The 20,448-nt window shown below is 40.1% G+C and overlaps 1 protein-coding gene across 2 annotated transcripts in view; it reads left to right on the top strand.

Annotated features, from left to right (window-relative positions):
* LOC126370918 (dynein heavy chain, cytoplasmic) overlaps window positions 1-20,448 on the top strand; it is a 62,791-nt gene that overhangs the window by 33,354 nt on the left and 8,989 nt on the right. The window contains exons 50-76 of one of the 2 annotated variants that reach the window (XM_050016040.1): window positions 223-380; window positions 789-915; window positions 1,002-1,091; window positions 1,605-1,764; window positions 2,675-2,862; window positions 3,124-3,250; window positions 3,756-3,904; window positions 4,284-4,477; window positions 5,062-5,207; window positions 5,553-5,668; window positions 5,824-6,015; window positions 6,318-6,479; window positions 7,028-7,137; window positions 8,217-8,370; window positions 8,944-9,152; window positions 9,691-9,850; window positions 10,365-10,466; window positions 11,094-11,193; window positions 12,682-12,877; window positions 16,095-16,212; window positions 16,563-16,778; window positions 17,327-17,482; window positions 17,908-18,081; window positions 18,435-18,599; window positions 18,957-19,093; window positions 19,758-19,918; window positions 20,228-20,370. In XM_050016040.1, the coding sequence (XP_049871997.1) occupies window positions 223-380; window positions 789-915; window positions 1,002-1,091; window positions 1,605-1,764; window positions 2,675-2,862; window positions 3,124-3,250; window positions 3,756-3,904; window positions 4,284-4,477; window positions 5,062-5,207; window positions 5,553-5,668; window positions 5,824-6,015; window positions 6,318-6,479; window positions 7,028-7,137; window positions 8,217-8,370; window positions 8,944-9,152; window positions 9,691-9,850; window positions 10,365-10,466; window positions 11,094-11,193; window positions 12,682-12,877; window positions 16,095-16,212; window positions 16,563-16,778; window positions 17,327-17,482; window positions 17,908-18,081; window positions 18,435-18,599; window positions 18,957-19,093; window positions 19,758-19,918; window positions 20,228-20,370 (4,110 nt within the window). Of the gene's footprint in view, window positions 1-222; window positions 381-788; window positions 916-1,001; window positions 1,092-1,604; window positions 1,765-2,674; window positions 2,863-3,123; window positions 3,251-3,755; window positions 3,905-4,283; window positions 4,478-5,061; window positions 5,208-5,552; window positions 5,669-5,823; window positions 6,016-6,317; window positions 6,480-7,027; window positions 7,138-8,216; window positions 8,371-8,943; window positions 9,153-9,690; window positions 9,851-10,364; window positions 10,467-11,093; window positions 11,194-12,681; window positions 12,878-14,640; window positions 14,840-16,094; window positions 16,213-16,562; window positions 16,779-17,326; window positions 17,483-17,907; window positions 18,082-18,434; window positions 18,600-18,956; window positions 19,094-19,757; window positions 19,919-20,227; window positions 20,371-20,448 lie in introns of both variants that reach the window. The other variant, XM_050016039.1, reaches the window with a different exon arrangement.

Here is a 20,448-nt window from a genome sequence, read left to right on the forward strand (position 1 = left end):
TTTAAAAAAGGTTCATGCAAAACTGTGAGATATAATTTTGATTCGCACTATTTTTAGCTGAAACGCGGTCCTGTAAATCTACTTTAACTCAACACAATATGGTTTTAATTGTATTAATAATATTTTTATAACGTGTGATACATAGCATAGTATGCGTATGGTATAGGCTGTAGGCGTTCCTTCAATAAAATGAATAAATAAAATGATTGTTGTATTCACCAGACTCAACGCGACGTAGCGGTGATCCTGCAGCCACTGTTCTTCGGCGACGGCTTAGTGGTCAAGTGCTTAGAGCGCGCGGCGTCTCTCGACCACATTATGGACTTCACCCGCCATCGCGCGCTATCCTCTTTACATTCCATGCTCAATAGAGGAGTCAGGTAACTATTTAAATAACACGAGGATCTTCTATACTTCTTCTATAGTGTGAGTTGTGAGGTGAATGACCAACCTCAGCAACTATGGTGTCAAGGATATTTTTGAGCCGCCAAATACTCTTGACAAGACTCATGTAACGACTACATACTTACATCAGTAAGTAGTTACTGGGACCAACGGCTTAACGTGCCTTCCGAAGCACGGCTCATTTCATCATCAAGCATCAGCTTTTGGACAATCGGGTCGGATCGAAGCCTTTGTATGCTGATAACAATAAAACAGAAATATAGGGTAAGTGTACTACGCAGACATAAACGCAGACAAGAAAATATCAAAAAGTTATAAAATGATGACTGCATAATGAATAAATGAAGGTAGACTTCAATATTGAAGAATAATTTTCTTTGCAGGAATATTCTAGGCTACAACCGCCAACACCCAGACTTCCCTATAACCAACGAACAACTGGAGGCGTACGTACCCAAATGGCTGGTTTATTCCCTGCTTTGGTCATTCGCTGGCGATGCCAAACTCAAGGTACGATATTCCTTACTACGAGTTTTATATATTTCATTATAGAAAATAATTTGCGTTTTTGTTTCTATAATGTTGTATATTTCCAGGATCGCAACGAATTGGGCGATTTCATAAGATCAGCTAGCACGATGATGTTGCCAAACTGCGGAACCAACCAACACATCATCGACTTCGAGGTAATAAATAAATGATAACCAATAACTGTTCATTTATGTTTAAACAAAATACCAGATAAGATATACATTCTAAAACTTTACGTAACATTTTAGCTTAGTTTAAACCCTGATTTGTCTTTCATCATCATCATCAATTTAAGAGCCACGCTCTTGTCGGTGTAGCATTTTCCATTCCAGTCTATCAAAGGCCAATTCCTTGACTTCCCTATAAGACACGACGTTAACCTTTTCTTTAATCTGTTCCATGTAAGCTCTTCTTGGTCTTCCCCTTCCTCTCTTCGTTTCTTTTTTCGATTTGTCTTTGTGTCTCATAAATTTGCATTCTGACTGCACAAAAGGTGGGCCTCCACCATATCGGAGTGGAGAGGAGTAATACGAAATCGACCAATCCTGAAAAACCTTTCCTTAGCGGTTGATTTCTTCACAGGTCTGTTTGTCTCCTCTCTTCTGCACTTAGGTGGCCCAACCATAAAGATTAAACAAGGAAATATCTAAAAAATACATTCCTTGTAGGTGTCGATAACCGGGGAGTGGGTGCCGTGGTCCGCCAAGGTGCCGCAGATAGAGGTGGAGACCCACAAGGTGGCGGCTCCTGACGTGGTGGTGCCGACTCTAGATACAGTCAGACATGAAGCCTTGCTGTACACTTGGCTCGCTGAGCACAAGCCTCTGGGTATGTTTGTTTAAAAAGTATTTGCTTTTGATCCTAAATAAATATTTTGAAAGTTAGTAGATCTTAATAAGAGTTGAAATACGTCTGTCAGCACCTTATCGCAATTTCCTATGCTACTTATCCTTTTCTGTTACTCGGAACCGTCATTTGCTAAAGCGAGAGAGTGACCGCACGTGGATGAATTGACGACTCGATAGCGTGCGGTCGCGCACTCTTGCTCTAGCAAATAACGGTTCTGAATAATAGAAAAGGATAGAAACATTGGAATGTTATCCCTAAAGCTCCCATTGCCGAGGACTTCTGCCCGCACCAGCATCCGTTTGAAATATGAGTAAGCGGTTCAACATTAGAATGCAATTTAACTTACTGTTATTGTATGACAAATATTTCTGATATACAAAAGTAATAAGTATTCTCTTAAATTATTTACATCCTTGAAAGTTAGGTTACGTAAACCTAGATTTAAACAAAAAAAACAATCACACGAAAAATAAAATAAAATAAATACTACACCATCATCCCCCTAGCATTAACCCGATTTTTTACAGGGTCCACTTACCTAACCTGAAGATTTGATAGGTTCAGTTTTTTACAGAAGTGACTGCCTGTCTGACCTTCCAACCCGTGAAGGGAAAACCACTCCAATACAGGTTAGATCACATACCCCCGAAAATGCATTTCTGGGGATGTGGGTTTCCTCACGATGTTTTCCTTCACTGCTAAGCATGTGATGATCATTTCTGATCCGAACATGAATTCGAAAAAAAATCGACAATCATTGGTTCACGCCTGTGCTGGATTCGAACCCGCGACTTCAAAGTGAGAGGCAAGCGTTCTACCAACTGGGCTACCACGGCTCATTACTACTACTACACCAATATTATCGTGAACTTATATTTTATTATTGTAGTCCTTTGCGGACCGCCCGGCTCCGGCAAGACAATGACGTTGTTCTCCGCGCTGCGAGCGCTGCCAGACATGGAAGTGGTCGGCCTCAACTTCTCATCGGCCACCACGCCCGAGTTGCTGCTTAAGACCTTCGACCACTACTGCGAGTACAGGAAGACTCCTAACGGCGTCGTACTTGCTCCTGTGCAGGTAATATATTTCACATATTCTCATCTTGCGCTGGATGTACTTCTGACTAGAATAATAGGCTACTCGACACGACAATCTTGTCAAATGATTTTTTTTATTTTCATTCATTGATTTTTGATCATCTTAAACTGGCTCTATTTCTTGATTAGCATTTTATATTTTAGCTTTCACCCAGTCTAATACCCTATTGGCAATATATATATAAACGTGAGCTTAGGGAATACTTAATTAAAAAAAATTGTCTATCCCCCAACACTGTAGCTGGGCAAATGGCTCGTGCTATTCTGCGACGAGATCAACCTGCCGGATATGGATCAGTACGGAACGCAGCGGGTTATCTCCTTCTTGCGACAGCTGCTCGAACACAAGGGCTTCTATAGAGCTAGCGGTAAGTTACATTGACAAACCGTGATTACTTCGAAAAGTACATCTATATTTAAAAAAAACAGTGCATTTTCAACAGGCACTACAAGTAACCTGCAAAGTCACGCGGGCAGTTATGGGTCGCAAAATGTTTTATAAATCCATATATACAAGTATTATTATTTTTATATGTACAAGTATTCCCATGCTGCACTATCCCGCTATATTACATAATATTCAATATCTCCTATACTTAAAGGTTGCCTGGAAGAGATTGCTACTTAGCAATAAGGCCGCCTATTGTACTTATTCTATTTCTCTTTTGTTTTGTATTTTGTTTTTTCCTGTTTGTGCAATAAAGTATTTGTTATGTTATGTTATATTTCCAGACGCAAAGTAGTCAGTTTAAAATTGTTTCTAAAGCACTACTTCACACATCTCAACACGCCTGATATTTTTATTATTGGAACTAATATGTATACTCGAAGAAATTGACAAGCTGTTCACACTTACTCGTATATATGCTATAGATCACTCGTGGGTACACCTGGAGCGCATCCAGTTCGTGGGCGCGTGCAACCCGCCGACAGACCCGGGCCGCAAGCCGCTGTCACACCGCCTGCTGCGACACGTGCCCGTCATATACGTCGACTACCCCGGCGAGACCTCGCTCGAACAGGTCAGTATGTCCGATTACATACGGACCCCGCAAAAAAAAGTTAGAGCAAAAGTTAAAGCAAATCGACCAATAAACTGTGCTGAAATACACTCTTTAAGTTGGTATCAGGTCAGATCGATGCGCTCAATGCTAGACTACGTGTACCTACATGGATAAAACACCAATTTATTGTGAAGCAAAATCGTCTGGAACCAGATTTATTCAGCTGGGTACCAGGGCCTTCATTCTTTCCACGTTAAGTATGGGAAAAATGCACGTTTACACAAATGTAATATTTTGGACTAATAGGCGATTACACTATTACCAGATTGCTAAGAGCAGGGTACACCTTATTCCTCCCACTTCGAAGCTCATTATATAACCCTGTCCTCCACAACAGATCTACGGTACATTCACACGCGCGATGCTCCGCATGCAACCCGCGTTGCGCGGCTACGCGGAGCCTCTCACTCAAGCCATGGTGAAGCTGTACCTCGCGTCGCAGGAACGATTCACGCAAGATATGCAGCCGCACTACGTGTACTCGCCTCGAGAGATGACCAGATGGGTACGCGGTATCTGTGAGGCTATCAGGTGAGACGATGTAATTTGAAGTACTTTCGCGAAATCTCAATGCTTAGTCAGCATATGACAGACATTTTGAAATCAGGGCGAAAATTGGGAGGTTATAATAGGGTAGTTTTCAACTAGTCAAAACAGTTACTTTTTACTAAACGTCAAACCAAGAAATTACTATGGAATCTGTATGAATAAGCAACCTGTGACATCATAGAAAAACGTGACAAAATGTCGCACGTATTATCACATTTTTCTTTATTAAAATTCATAAATAAGAAAAATAGAAAAAGTAACCGTTTTTTGTCACCTTTAGATGACTTTATTTGGTAATGAGAATTTCATAATTTATCTTTGACCTAGGAAACCACCCAATTGAGTGGCGAGGTAATTGTAGATCGCTGGCTCAGTTAGTGTTTCGGTTCCGCTTTAAATGATTAAGGTTTATTTATATACTTTACTTTATATTACTTACATCATGCCAATTTAAAATAAACAAGTTAAAAAGAAAAGACCCTCAAAATACGTTTTGTTACGATCTTAAACTGTTTTTCAAACAAACGATTCAAAATTGTATTTTCACATAAAACTAATTTGTACAGGCCACTAGACAACCTAACAGTAGAAGGCCTAGTGCGGCTTTGGGCACACGAAGCTCTGCGGCTGTTCCAAGATCGTCTGGTTGACGACACCGAGCGGCAGTGGACTGACGAGAATATTGACAACGTTGCCATGCGATTCTTCCCAGGTATTTTCGCATACAAATAACATTTAGTTTTAATCTTATAATAATCTTATAAGACCTGAAATAAATTACTTGTTTCATAAATCGCTAAAATTTTGACTAAATAATAGTAGGGACACTTCAGATCGTAAGAACTTAAAAGTAAGATTATAACCGTGTAATAAATAAATAACAGCCTGACACAGAAAAAATCAAGAACGCTTCAGGCAACTTTACGCAAGTGTCCGATATCTATCTGACTAACTTGAACAGCGTTGGATAGTTACGATCTTACTGCAAGAGTGAAGGAATTCTACCGACCTATTTTTTACCATGTTCTTGTTATTGATTTTTTTTTCCTTATTCCAGGTATCAACAGAGAACAGGCGCTGGGCCGCCCTATACTGTACAGCAACTGGTTGAGCAAGGATTACGTGCCCGTACAAAGAGACCAACTACGCGAGTACGTCAAGGCTAGGCTCAAGGTAAATGTGGACGTTTTTCATATTTTTTTATATCACAAGATGATTCAATAGGTTTCAATGATTGATTTGATTTAAAATATATTTTTCAATAAATACCGCAAAATAATAATTTATTACATAAATATCTACTAATAATTTCCCTGTATTATTCCCAGGTATTCTACGAAGAAGAGCTGGACGTTCCACTAGTACTCTTCGACGAAGTACTGGACCACGTGCTGCGTATCGACCGTATCTTCCGCCAGCCGCAGGGACATCTGCTGCTTATCGGAGTCTCCGGCGCCGGCAAAACTACGCTGAGTCGCTTTGTTGCCTGGATGAATGGACTCTCCATCTTCCAGATTAAGGTATAATATAAGTTGGGACTAGTTTACACTATTGACAGTCACTAGATCAACTGTCGCCATATCGAAAGTGTTCCATCGATGGATCACCGTTGCGAAAGTCTTCCATATCGGTGGTATATTACATCGCAAGTACACCGTACAGGCTGATTACACCGATCGAAAAGCACAGCAGATAAGAGTGAGAGGCACAATCGAGGTATTCATATCGCACTCTCCACTACATCATCACTTACCATCACCTGAAATTGTACATAAAAAACAGCAGCTATCTTATGCTTACATGTAATTATTTTTTGGCACAGGTGCACAATAAATATACGGGTGCTGATTTCGACGAGGACTTAAGATCGGTGCTACGACGCGCCGGCTGCCGTGACGAGAAAGTGGCCTTCATCTTAGACGAGTCCAACGTGTTGGACAGCGGCTTCCTTGAGAGGATGAACACACTGCTCGCCAACGGAGAGGTACTTACGTCTACTTATTTTAAAAATAAAGGCCCTTTTTTAGTCTTTGTGTCCAATTCAAAAGTATATTAGTAAGTAGGTAACATAGTTACACTTTGAATCGTCAATTTTTGCATAATGAACGTTTCATCCACCTAAAACTCCTGCAGCTTCTCACAACCTGTACAGCCGGGTAAAAAGAGGGTGCAAGAAAAACCTCGGTAAGGGCCCTAGAGGTTCTTTAAAAAAAATGGTGTCCTAATGTTGTCTTTATTCAAGGTTTTGTCTTGATTCTCATTTTCTCTGTTCCCTGACCTGAATTGTCAACTGATCGACTTTCTACCTTCTTTTGGATCTGCGTGTCTGATATGATGTTAACGACAGCAGTTTATCATTCCTTTTCTATTTTCAAAGATTATAATAGTACTGTCTTAAAAAGTTTAGGAAATAAACATAGCAATATAACTCCTCCACCACCTACACGTATCTACACACCAACTTGTCCGCTATGTAAGAACTATAAAATGCTTCTAATTAGGGCATAATTCAAATTTTATCAAAATTTTCAGGTACCCGGTCTGTTCGAGGGTGATGAATTTGCAGCCCTGATGACCCAGTGCAAGGAGGGTGCTCAAAGGGAAGGCTTGATGCTGGACTCCAATGATGAACTCTACAAATGGTAAGCAAAATTTTGTGAGCCAATAACATTGTCTTCCATCTCTTTGTCTTCCGTAATGTTTATAGCAGGTAATGTGAATTCTAAGACAGTATCTGTAAAGCCAAAAATCGGACTCCGCTCAAGCTTGCCTAACAGTAAACACAACCCAGTCCATGATACTTTATTTACACCATAAACAAAACTCAAAATAAAACAAATTATATACTATTCACACTTAAACTAAACCTTACTTAAAAAGCCTCCGCCTCCAATCGTACCTGGCGCAAATGTACCCATAATACTGGCTGCGTCCATGATTGATAATTCCAGAACTTGAACATATTACATTGTTTGAGGTTTACGTGGTTATTCATTAACCGCCATTAGGTTATTATTCGGTTGGTTTCGTAGTCATAGTTAGAGGGTTGACAAGATATGTTTGCCCTTAGAAAATTATAGATCTACCTACTCCACTCCAATTTCATCAGTCTTCCCGTGATCATGGCACCTGCAACAGTATTGAAATATCGGGAGTCTCGTATCCCTGATTTGACGCGGTGAGAACCCGATATTATGTGTTTTAATCTTAAACATATTTCGTCTTTTTACATTCAGTAAGTACTGTTTAGGCATGTCACTTCTGTAAAAACCAGACCTAACAATTCTGACCGTCATCATTTTAAATTACGAAATTCTCATTCCATTCCGCATTTCCTTTCATTTCACACTTTTTTGACTCACTGCATCCCCGACCTTCATTAAAACAACACAAGTGTATTATACTGTTTAGGATATGGCCCTCTAATTCTTGATTCTTTTGTGAAGTGTGTATATTGTGGACTATGTATATTCCTATCCAGTTTGTGGAGTGTTTTTAATAAACTGTATATATTCCTGCTTGCTGCTTGCTTCTAATTTATCATCGTTATCACCAATCACTCCCCTACTCTGCCGGCACGTCGGGATACCATATCCTCACCACCCAGCGTGCCGCAGCCATATTACGTTAGTTAGCAGATAAAGTGTGTTAAAAGTTGTTTAAAAAAAGTTAAGTTGTGTTGAAGTGTTGTCACTAAACAATACAACTATTCCATCCACAGGTTCACCGGACAAGTGATGCGCAACCTGCACGTGGTGTTCACGATGAACCCCTCATCGGAGGGTCTGAAGGACCGCGCGGCCACCTCCCCCGCGCTCTTCAACCGTTGCGTGCTCAACTGGTTCGGCGACTGGAGTGATGGAGCGCTATTCCAAGTAAGATATTAGAATAAACGCTCTAGCGATTGTTGTTCTTTTACTTTTTCACAAAATACTTGGAAACATTTCAAAAAGCTGTGTTGACCCATTGTACTGTATACGAAAACCAAAAGCGACTAAATAATGTAAAACACATTAAGACTAAGAAAGAAAGGAAGGTGTGATACATCACTAAAGATTCACGCACTTTATACATAGTAAATTGTTTTTAAGTGGCCATCAATACGTGATTAAATGTTAAATAAAGTAAAAACAACTACCTTACCAAACAATTACCTTATGAATTCCCGGCGTTTCGGCCTCGTTGCAGGGACTGTAGTCACCGTTCTGGGGTTGAGGTTATAATTCTTCTTTTTTCCTCTAATTCTTATTATCACGAAGGGCGTCATTCATAGGCTTGGTGTTTTTCGACTGGCCGGTATTTTTATGTATGAAACTTGTATGACCATTCAAACCCAACATTGTATGAAACTTGTATGACCATTCAAACCCAACCCAAAATTCCACAATCTGCCGAATCACTATTCCTCGTTCAGTAATAATGTCTTTCTTTTATTTATTTACTACTAGGTAGGCAAAGAGTTCACGACCCGTATGGACCTGGACTCTGCGGAGTATATTTCGCCCGAGCTGTTCCCGGCGGCGTGCGGCGAGGTGGGCGCCCGGCCGCAGCACCGCGAAGCTGTGGTCAACGCCTGCGTCTATGTGCATCAGACGCTGCACCGCGCTAACGCACGCCTTGCTAAGCGAGCCAATAGAACCATGGCTATTACTCCCAGGTAACACATATCCCTCGCTTTGTCATCTCATCTCAGGAGCGGTATTGACAGATTGAATTAATGAATAAACAAAACATTTTATTGCACACTCAAACTCAGGACAGGTACAGAGGGCAAAAACATGGATATGGACAAAAAATATCAACTAAGTCAAATTAAATACCTACACTAAAATACGTTAAAATACACAAATATATAGAAAACCATATCAGGCGTCAAAAAGCCCTTCCGAAAGCGAGCCCCGCCCGAAGTTCATCACTACTAAAGACTCGCCTACTAGCAGGCTAGATTGCGACAGCTAGAGCGAAATACTACATTGTTTCACTTTATTTCAGCAGCTACATAGCTGCTTCCATATTTCAGGATGGCTAGTGGGCGGGGTACCTAAGTCTTACTGACAACTGGAGACAGTTAAATTGTTTATCCCACTGCTTAAAACAACTATTGCTTCTTAGAAAGTATGAGATTTATGTCTGCAGGCATAGGCACAGAACAAGAATGCCTAACACACCAATAACCTAAAACACCGCTTTTCCAGACATTACCTGGACTTTATCCAGCAAATGGTGAAATTGTACGCGGAGAAGCGCGCCGACCTGGAGGAGCAGCAGCTGCACTTGAACGTGGGACTCGGCAAGATCGCCGAGACTGTGGAGCAGGTCGAGGAGATGCAGAAGTCACTCGCAGTCAAATCACAGGTAGAGTCGGTGTACTATTTCTATCTCTATCTCTCTCTCTCTCTCTCTCACTCACTGTATATACATACAGGCATACCAAGGCAATGTTAGGGTATGTGGTTGCTTATGTTATTAAACCACGAAAATCCCTGTTGGAATCATCAACTACAAATCTTGCTGTCAATTACATTTTCAATCCTAATACAAATAGTGATAGGTTATAAGCCCATGTCATTTAATAAATCCATTATTTTGGAAAGGACACTTAGATTCAAGCCTTAAGATTGATTTTGAATCTAATGGTAACAGGTTACCAATCCCATAGCCCAAGCATACAGAGTTCAACGTCCTTTTCTTAATTTATATTATACCTACTTTAAAAAGGGGCTTTTTTATACAGGCATAATAAAGGTTCAATAATAACTCTTAATAAGTCGATCTAACAACCCGCACATGCGGATACTGATACTTTCTAACTAAAAATCGAAAATGCAAGTGTATATTCAATTATTGACATATAACTTCGACTGTGTAGGAACTGCAAGCTAAGAACGAAGCAGCTAATGCCAAGCTACGTCAGATGGTCAAGGATCAACAAGAGGCCGAGAAGAAGAAGGTGGAAAGCCAGGAGATTCAAGTAAGCTATATGTATTTAATTCCAATAATAAGTTTTGCTCTTACAGAGAGTACTTACAAAGTTATAGGATTGGTATGCACTACTGACTTTGGCTTTCATCCACTAGTTTACAACATGAATGTCTTTTAAACTAGAGTAAATAGGTGCCAAACCAACCGGCATAGGAATGAGTAACGGTGTTACTAATTCAAACCAATAGGGTAGTGTCCAACTAGTCAAATCAGTTACTTTATACTAAACGTCAAAACAAAATTACTATGGAATTTGTATGAAAAAGCTAACGCTGACGTCATAAATAGCGGGACAAAATATCGTACTTATTACATTTTTATTTATTAAAATTCTTTAAAAAAAAAGAACGGTATTTGTCACATTTAGATCTGTCTTTATTCAGTAATCAGAATTTCATAATTTATCTTTGACCTAGGAAACTATCCAATTAGCACAGCTTAAATGAAGACAATTTTGAAAACCAGTCACAATATTTTTTTATTTATTTTCATAAAGAAAAGATGATCGAAAAACATACTCATACAAGATTCGAACCCGCAGCTCTTGTTTAAATTAGGACTTTCGTGGATTTATCTTGCGAGCTAGTTAATGATCCAAATCTTCCTGCGAATCCAGGTTGCATTAGAAAAGCAAACTAAGGCGATCGAAGCGAAACGCCGCGACGTAATGGCGGACCTAGCGCAAGTCGAGCCGGCGGTCATCGAGGCGCAAAACGGTTTGGTTCTTTTATTCCATTTGCACATCACATATACACTTTACTATTCTTATTACCTTACTTTTTCTCTGTCGTAACGAGAGTTGAAGTGAACACCCTTCAGGATTCCGATACCGACCCCGCCGGCGTGGTCGACGATTTCCCTCATTCAGCGCTTATCGCTATTGACCCACTAGGGTCGATTAATTCTTTCAAATATTTTTCCTCTCAGACGACGCCCTGAGCCGAGGTTCGCGCCCAACTAGGCACCCTCAGGCCTGTTGTCTTAAACGTTGTACCGGGTGAGAGCCTTCAGCGCTCCCCATTTGTCCGACCATCTGCGGCAAATCTACAATAAGTCACGTCAAAAAAAAGAAGTGAACACCGTTTCCTAAAATAAAAATCGAAATAATTCACAAAAGTGAAAAAGCTGCTACATGAAAAAGCTATTGTAATACGTGATTAATGTTAAAACAATTGCCGTATTACTTTCTACCGACGTTTGGGCCGCCTTGTATTGACCGCGGTCAAGCGATGACTGACAAAGCGAGTGCTTGACATTGCGTAAATGTTGTAGACCAGGTGTAAGTGCTCTCACTTCACGACTGTGTATTTTTTATCGAATGCCCCTAGTACACAAGGCCGAGCCGGTTCGCCGAGCCCCTTGGCCGAGTCGGCCGTATATTGGGGGCTTAATGCCGTTCACCTCAACTCTCGCTTTAATGCTTACACACAGAGCCAGGAAAGCGGAATAAGCGAGTCGTGCGCGGGATTTGTTGGCGATTTTGCACAAAATCTCGAGCCCGCTTATCCTGCTATCCCGACACTATGTGCGTCAACCCAACCACCTATACCGCAGAGACTTGTTACATTGGAAAAGTAAAGTGTAAAACATCGTATTATTTTGGAAATTAGCTCAAAACTAGTTGTAATAAAACTCATTCGTAGGTAGTTTAATAACAAATCCATCCAGTCACATTAGGAAAGATGCCTCAACTATTTAAAAAATGTATCAAGTTATTATTTAAGTACTATGAAACAGAAAAATGCAAGGTATTTTATCGTTTTACAAAAAAGTTAATCAAATTATAACTAAATGAACTTTTTTCTAGATACTTTGTGTTTTTCTGTACGAATAAAATATCACTGTTGTAATCAGAAATAGATCTTTATTATTATCTCTCCATAATAAAACTTATGTACACAAAAAGCCGTCTCCTACAGGCTCTGCACGCTTCGCGCGCTGCACGAATTATATCAAAGGCTTTAACCTATAGCCGTGCGACTTCTATCCACGTAGATATCATTGGTTGAAATCCTCGACATAATTCGCGCCGCGCGCAGTGCGGTTACCATGCCGCGAAGGCATAACCTTTTAACAGCAATTTTTTTTCGCCTTTTCATTGTATGACTGTTGTCATTAGTTCTTGCAAATCCATAAACTACCTCTCACAACAACTATTTCTGAGCACAACAAAGAGCCTTAGCACTAAACGAACCAACCAACAGCGGTGAGATCGATAAAGAAGCAACAGCTGGTAGAGGTGCGGTCTATGGCCAACCCTCCCTCCGTGGTGAAGATGGCGCTCGAGTCCATCTGCACGCTGCTCGGGGAGAAGGGGGACACGTGGAAGGGGATCCGCTCCGTCGTCATGAAGGATAACTTCATATCCACCATTGTTAACTTCGAGACAGAGAACATCACGTTAGTGTCGTCTTTTTTGGGTGGAGATAGTGCGATTCCGTTTTGGTAGTTTTTGAACTTGACTGTAACGTGTTTGTGACGTCCTTGTCAAATGAATATTTGTTTTACTTGACCATACAGTGAAATTTTCATGTATGTGATTACAGATTTATGTTCAGCGATTTTGGTTTGTGATTTGTAGCGGCTAAAGTCGAGTTTTCACTTTACGAATGCTCTCAGATCGAGTGCGCTCGGATGACTAGTCGGAAGCTACTCGTAGCGTGTAAATACATGAACCGATGCAAGATCAAAACTGAACGCGCTCTCTCCACATCTACAATGGTGCTGATTCCAGTAAACACCATCTAAGTTTATTTTAAGTTATACATGTCATTATCTTATCCGCCGAAAAGGAAAGGGATGGGTAATAAAATAACAGACATAAGTTTTTTGTAACACGCGTCGATTTTAGGCAAAAATTTAAAAAATCCCTCCCAAAATTGTATATTGGCCAGAATGACAGAATTAAGTTGACAGCACACGTCAAACGGGTTGCATATCAGCAAGATGCAAATTTTATTCGTCCGGATTATTCATTCATTCGCTCGTTCATATTGTAATTAACAGTTGCCAATCATCCGTCCCTTCCTTTTCGGCGGATAAGAAAATGACAGGTATAACTTAAATTATAGAGGTGTCTACAGGAATCGGGGCCATTTTAAGTAAAAAATAAATTATTATCTATAATTATTGTAACCAATTTAAAATCATATTGAAAAACACATCATCGATAGCAAGCAACATCAAATCAAATCAAATATACTTTATTGCACACAACATACAGAACAGATTCACACAGATGAAGATAGATACAACATGTAATTATTCAAAATTCCTTAGAAAAGGTTTATTTGTTTTATCGAATTGTAGTTGGTATTTATTGGCAAAACATTGTATACGGAATGAAATGCATCTAACATAACTTTATCTTTTGTTAGTAATTATCTTTCCTTTCAATGCATCTGTCTTGTACTGTAGTATAAGGTTATATTTATTCTTCTTTGTTGTTGTAATAATCGAGTAAAATTAGGATAAGTTGTTTATGTTCTGTATATAAGCTAAGCTTGCTTGCATATGTGACTGTTGTTATTAATATCGAAAGTTTTATAACTGGGCTCTGTTTCATAATCATTCGCCAAATATTCGATACACATTTTTATATTTTCTTTATTGCCGTATATTATCAACTTCTACTGATCCTTAAAAATAATATTAAAAATGGACAAAAAAGTAGAGGTATTGAATATATTAGCGAATGATGTTGAATTAACAGATCACTGTCTGTAATGTTCGAAGGCATCTGTGTAAGGCACTAATAGTCAATTGTTTGTGACTAACAACGCTAAGCATCGTCGAGAGAACTAAACAAACGTCTTAACATTTGTGACACAACAAACTATCTTTTCTGTTACAGCCGTCTGTTTTGTATCTAGCGATCTGGTAACAACTCTTTGACTGTACTACTGGATTAACAATGTTCTTATTCTCTCTCGTTTTTGCATCTATTGAATGTTATGAGTAGATTTTAGTTTTTAGAGTCCACCAGTCGTTCGACTCTGACACACAGAGTCCAAGAGCAGCCATCAGATCGCTGGCAAAACCAAATGAGTCGTAAAATAATGCCAGCCGCATGCGTCACAGACAAAGCTAAACGCCTTTTTTGTTTCTCTCTTTTTTGTACTCTCTCGCTCTCGCTTCGTGCTGGGACTTCGTTCGCGATACAGCTGTGAAATCCATAAAGAAGCAGCATTTGGTGGAAGTGAGGTCGATGGGCAACCCGCCGGCCATTGTGAAGGTGGCGCTGGAGTCGATATGCCTGCTGCTCGGCGAGAACGCCACGGACTGGAAGGCCATCCGCGCCGTCATCATGCGCGAGAACTTCATCAACAGCATCGTCTCCAACTTCTCCACCGAGGACATAACGTGAGGATAGCTTGTTCTCCTCTACACTCATTTGTTTTGTGGTGGTGTGTAGTTTTATGGCACCTGACTGAGCAAAATTTTCCGGTCATCTTTAAAGCTGCGTTGGATATTAATTGGACGTGGATTGTGGCGTTTAGCGTGTTGAGTGTGGGCACGCCATAGATACGTCAACCTACATATACGTATACTTCAACGAGCATGCAAGTGAAAACGATGTTTTAAAATCGTTTCCAAGATGATGGAAGAGAGCTTTAGTCGAATGCCAAATAGTATTCCTGATGTTTGCACAGTTAAAGCTTGCAGCATGCTTTTGCACGATGTTCGTTTCACTTTTCTGTTTTCAGTAACATATTCGGTTGTCACAATTTTTTTGGCCTTTGGACAGGCGGAAAAAAGTATTATGGACTACTTTTTGTTTTGTGGTGAAGGTGGTGGAATGTTAATAATTTATCATTTAGACAGAAAATAATCAAATTGGTACAAGTTTAATATCACAACTGCACTTATACGAGTCACATGCGTATAATTACACAATTGTACTAATAAATAATACAACGGAAATACTTACAAACTTAAAGGTTAACCAAACCTGCGACAAATTCGGTTTTATTAAGGTAATTAACAATAACTTTTTTTAGGAGACGATACATTTAAAACTAGAAACATGATTAAGGTATATTACTATGAGTTCGTACTTCTTCTTACGATAAATATATCAAATCAGATTTACTATTTAGGTAGGGCGCATGTCGTGTTTGCCAATAAATAATGTCTCCAAGTCGCGGTTGAAAATCACCACCGACCGTGACCAGATTGGCTTTTGTTTTGTTTTTATTTACTTTTGTTTGTTTGCTATCTGATGTGCCTTTCAACTTGAAAGACATGTACGACTACGCTGTGTGGGTAAGTGACGTCATCTTTTTATGAATTGTGACCCACATTTGGAAAGGTGAAAATTGCATGGAAATTTTGATTTAAGGAATACATTGAGGGTACGGATCATGGGGATTGCACGTAAGCACGACAAATAAGTACATGCGAGAAGGTTTGGATTGGGATATTTGGGTGTACATTGAAATTGGATCAAAAGGAATCACGCAGACCTTTTTCATCTTTGAAATCACCACTAGTTTTAAATAAGTATGTATGTATTTTGAAGTCTATTTAAGGAAACTATAAACAGTGGAATATCAAGAGCTTACACACTATATACACATGTAAATACTTAGTATTAATAATAATGGTATTCGCCCAGTGACGAAGTGCGTGAGAAGATGAAGACTCGCTACCTCAGCAACCCTGACTACAACTTCGAGAAGGTGAACCGCGCCAGTATGGCTTGCGGCCCTATGGTCAAATGGGCTATCGCTCAGGTAATTTTACACGACTTATCACATCACTTCACATCTGATTTCTTGTGTAGTACATACACATATTATTACTGAACTGCCTAATGTGACTTGCGAAATATCACTCTCGATATTGCTCTTTTCTTTTGGCATATGAACGTAGTCGTTAATGCCTCAGATGGCATAACAAAAAGCAGTACTCCTATAAGCTTTTAATAATGTAGTATCTTGTAAAATCTGCAATAAACGATTAAATAAATAAATTCCCGTCAAAAGAAACAAAAAAGAACATTTCTTTAGGTTTATCTTTAGTATGAAGAAATAGGTCAAGTTGACCTCTGAAAACCAAAATAACACCAGAGTTTCCCATACAGATCGAATACGCAGACATGTTAAAACGCGTGGAGCCGCTACGTAACGAGCTCAAGGCTTTAGAAGAGCGGGCAGAAGCGAACGTGAAGTCTGGCGATGAGGTGCGCGAGTTGATCGCGCAGTTGGAGAAATCCATCGCGTCGTACAAGGAGGAGTACGCACAGCTCATCAGCCAAGCGCAGGCCATCAAGACTGACCTCGAGAACGTGCAGGCTAAGGTAATGTTTAGACTAATTTATGTAGTACAATTACGAATTATACTTCTTAACCTCTCATCTGCCGAGATACCAGACACAATAGATTTTACATTGTGTCTGGTCGAGATCCGCGTTCCGGCAGATGAGAGGTTAATTACAATTTCTTAAAAAATATAATAAAAAAATGGTATTTTATTAATTGTGGCTCTGCCCACCCCATTAGCGATCACAGGCGTGAGTTTATGTATGGTAGACAAAGTGCTCAACGGACTTCTATGGATATAATCCGCCCAGTTCAAAGTCTATGTCGACAAATCTGGTAGGTAGGAGGAAAAGACACGTCCTCCTCTTATTTCACTATTCCCTTAGAATCGACTATGGGACATTTCAGTTTTTATTTAAATATACTTGATTTAATTTTCAGATATTTCTTGACTAAGAAATAAGTTATTATCCTATTTATCTTTTTTTTTCTGCTTTTTATTGTTCCCACATAGAGAGTTCCGCTTTCATAATGTTTAACATTTAATTTCATAAAATCTGATAAAAATGTCTTAATATCCAACAAGGTGGACCGCTCAATAGCGCTGCTGAAGAGCTTGGTTATCGAGCGCGAGCGCTGGGAGGCGAGCTCGGAGACATTCCGCTCACAGATGAGCACAATCGTCGGAGACGTACTGTTGTCAGCCGCCTTCATCGCCTACGGAGGTTACTTCGACCAACATGTAAGTTGCTTTCTTATAAGTAAGACTAAGACCTTCTTGAATACGTGTTTCATGGTTCAACGAGATTAAGGCCCAAGTCCTTTTCATCGTCAACCATTGTGTTTGGAAGTCGAGGACAGGTCATACGACAGGGGAAGGATAACCAGAGGGACTTTCAGCAGAGGGACGTTCAGCAGTGATACAAATGTCAGGACTACGAAAATAAATAATTATAAATACCCTTGTTTTGCCAGAAAATAGTAAAAGATCATCACAAAATATTTGAGGGTATATTTAAAATATTACCGGAAATTTCAATAATCTCAATAGTCGAGAAGTCAAAATTTATCTTTAGTACCGCTCGCTGTAAGATACTTTCCAGTGTCCAAAGTCATGGGTTGGTTTTATCACATTAATGAGTACTAACTTGACCCCTTGTGTTGCAGTACCGTCAAAACCTATTCTCGACGTGGACGAGCCACTTGGCCGCGGCCAACATCAAGTACCGCGCAGACATCGCCCGCACAGAGTACCTTAGCAATCCGGATGAGAGGCTACGTTGGCAGGCCAACGCGCTGCCAACCGACGAGCTGTGTGTTGAAAACGCTATCATGCTCAAGGTAAGGCTTGATCTATGCTCAACGTAAGGTTTGATCTTGATGATAAGTATTGGAAAATGTAGTCAAGTTTTTTAAATGTTTCAGGTTTGGTTTGTTTGTGAACAACGAAAATCATTAGATTCATTGAATAATTTATTTTAATCTTATTAGATTAACAACTACATAGGTACTCGTTATTGTTAAAGACACTAATCATTCAACAACGCCCAAGCCACGTAATTGGTTCGAAACCCATAATTGCAAAGTTATTATAAGTTTCATAAGTAAACTATCAGAGAAATGCCTTCTACTTCTGCGAAAGGCCTGGATAAAACGAGTTATTGTACTTTACTTACAATATTTGAACATTACAGCGCTTCAACCGCTACCCGCTGATCATCGACCCGTCGGGCCAGGCCACAGAGTTCATAATGCGCGAGTTCAAGGAGCGCAAAATCACCAAGACCTCCTTCCTCGACGACTCCTTCCGCAAGAACCTCGAGTCGGCACTGCGGTTCGGCAACCCACTGCTTGTGCAGGTAAGGTCTTAAATATTTAGTAATTTAAACACAAGTTGGAAGCCAACATAATTTATTATAAACAAATTAATAGATACGTGATAAAGAAATTTACAGCACATAATATTGATTGATTAATTATATAAATACATCGATAATCTTTTACTTTCAAGTTAAAATTATATTCCATATACGACACCGGGCATAAAAACCTTTTTTTGAATACTCTTTTTGCATTCTAGCGGATCTGATTAATTAGGATCTGATTAATTACTGACAATAACCACCACCAGCTATCACGTTCTTCTTTTATGTTTGAAAAGACATATTTATGAATACCTACTCTAAAATGTGTGCAATAAATTGTTTATTCGTTAGGATGTGGAGAACTACGACCCGATCCTGAACCCGGTGCTGAACCGCGAGCTGAGGCGCACGGGCGGCCGTGTGCTCATCACTCTGGGCGACCAGGACATCGATCTCAGCCCCTCCTTCGTCATCTTCCTCAGCACTAGGTAAATACTGTGACATATGCGTGGAGAACTACGCCCTGACGATTGAACCGCGTGATGTGCATGCGTCAGGTATCAACTAACTAGGGTAGGGGAACTTTTCACGGTAAGATTGATTTTGTTAGTATCCAATGAAAACTCACATACTTTAGAGACCAACGATCCGATACTGAACCCGCGTCATTTTCCTCATCACTCAGTAACTTTTACCGTTATTAAACAGTGCTGCAACTTTCTTCTGTTTGAGTGTCTTTTGACCAAATAACTGTTTTTATCTATCTACGTTAACGTCGTGTCTTATAGGGAAGTCAAGGAATTGGCCTTTGATAGACTGGAATGGAAAATGCTACACCGACAAGAGCGTGGCTCTTAAATTGATGATGATGACGTTATACAAATCGAATCTAAGCGGCAGATTGTTTTGTAAATTTGCCACAAATGGCATTAACTACTTGGCCGGACAAATGGGTACCGCTGAGAGCTCTAACCTGGTATACAATTAAAAGCAGACGTTGATGTGACAACTCGGAGTAATTGGATTAAAATGCTCCGTACAGCCATCCATTACGATTACGATTCCGCTCCAATGATCCTGTTTCAGGAAATACCAGTAAGCAGCCATAATCATGAATATTACAAAACATTCATATAACCACTTGTATATTAGGGACCCGACGGTGGAGTTCCCTCCGGACATGTGCTCGCGCGTGACGTTCGTCAACTTCACGGTGACGCGCTCGTCGCTGCAGTCGCAGTGTCTGCACAGAGTGCTCAAGGCCGAGCGCCCCGACATCGACACCAAGCGATCCGATCTTCTCAAGCTGCAAGGTATACCGATTATTCTTCTATTGTGTGGGTTTTGAGGAGGATTACCAACCTCATCATCCCTGGTGTCAGGGTTATTATTGAGCCGACAAAGGCCCCTCACATGACTCGTACCTGCTACTATCCACTCTGGAACCCTTTCGGTACCGCCTATATTCGTTAAGTTTATTAGCTCTATTTTTATCTCATTTACTCTCCTATCGTATCGTTTATTGACATATACGCCACAAACAATAAAACCTTCATTTCTGACCCTTACACACACATAATTATCCTACTCGACACACCAATACTAACGTGCCGTCATCGCAGGTGAATTCCACCTCCGCCTGCGTCAACTGGAGAAGTCTCTCCTGCAAGCGCTCAACGACGCGAAGGGCAAGATCCTCGACGACGACTCCGTCATTGCCACGCTCGAGACGCTCAAGAAGGAGGCTGACGATATTGGGCATAAGGTAACTATTAGCATTATGTTACAATTTAATGTTCCGACAATCTACCTCTTGAGGTCCTGAAGTCTGTACTAATATTAT

The sequence above is a fragment of the Pectinophora gossypiella genome, chromosome 11, assembly GCF_024362695.1.
Source record: "Pectinophora gossypiella chromosome 11, ilPecGoss1.1, whole genome shotgun sequence".
NCBI lineage: Eukaryota > Metazoa > Arthropoda > Insecta > Lepidoptera > Gelechiidae > Pectinophora > Pectinophora gossypiella.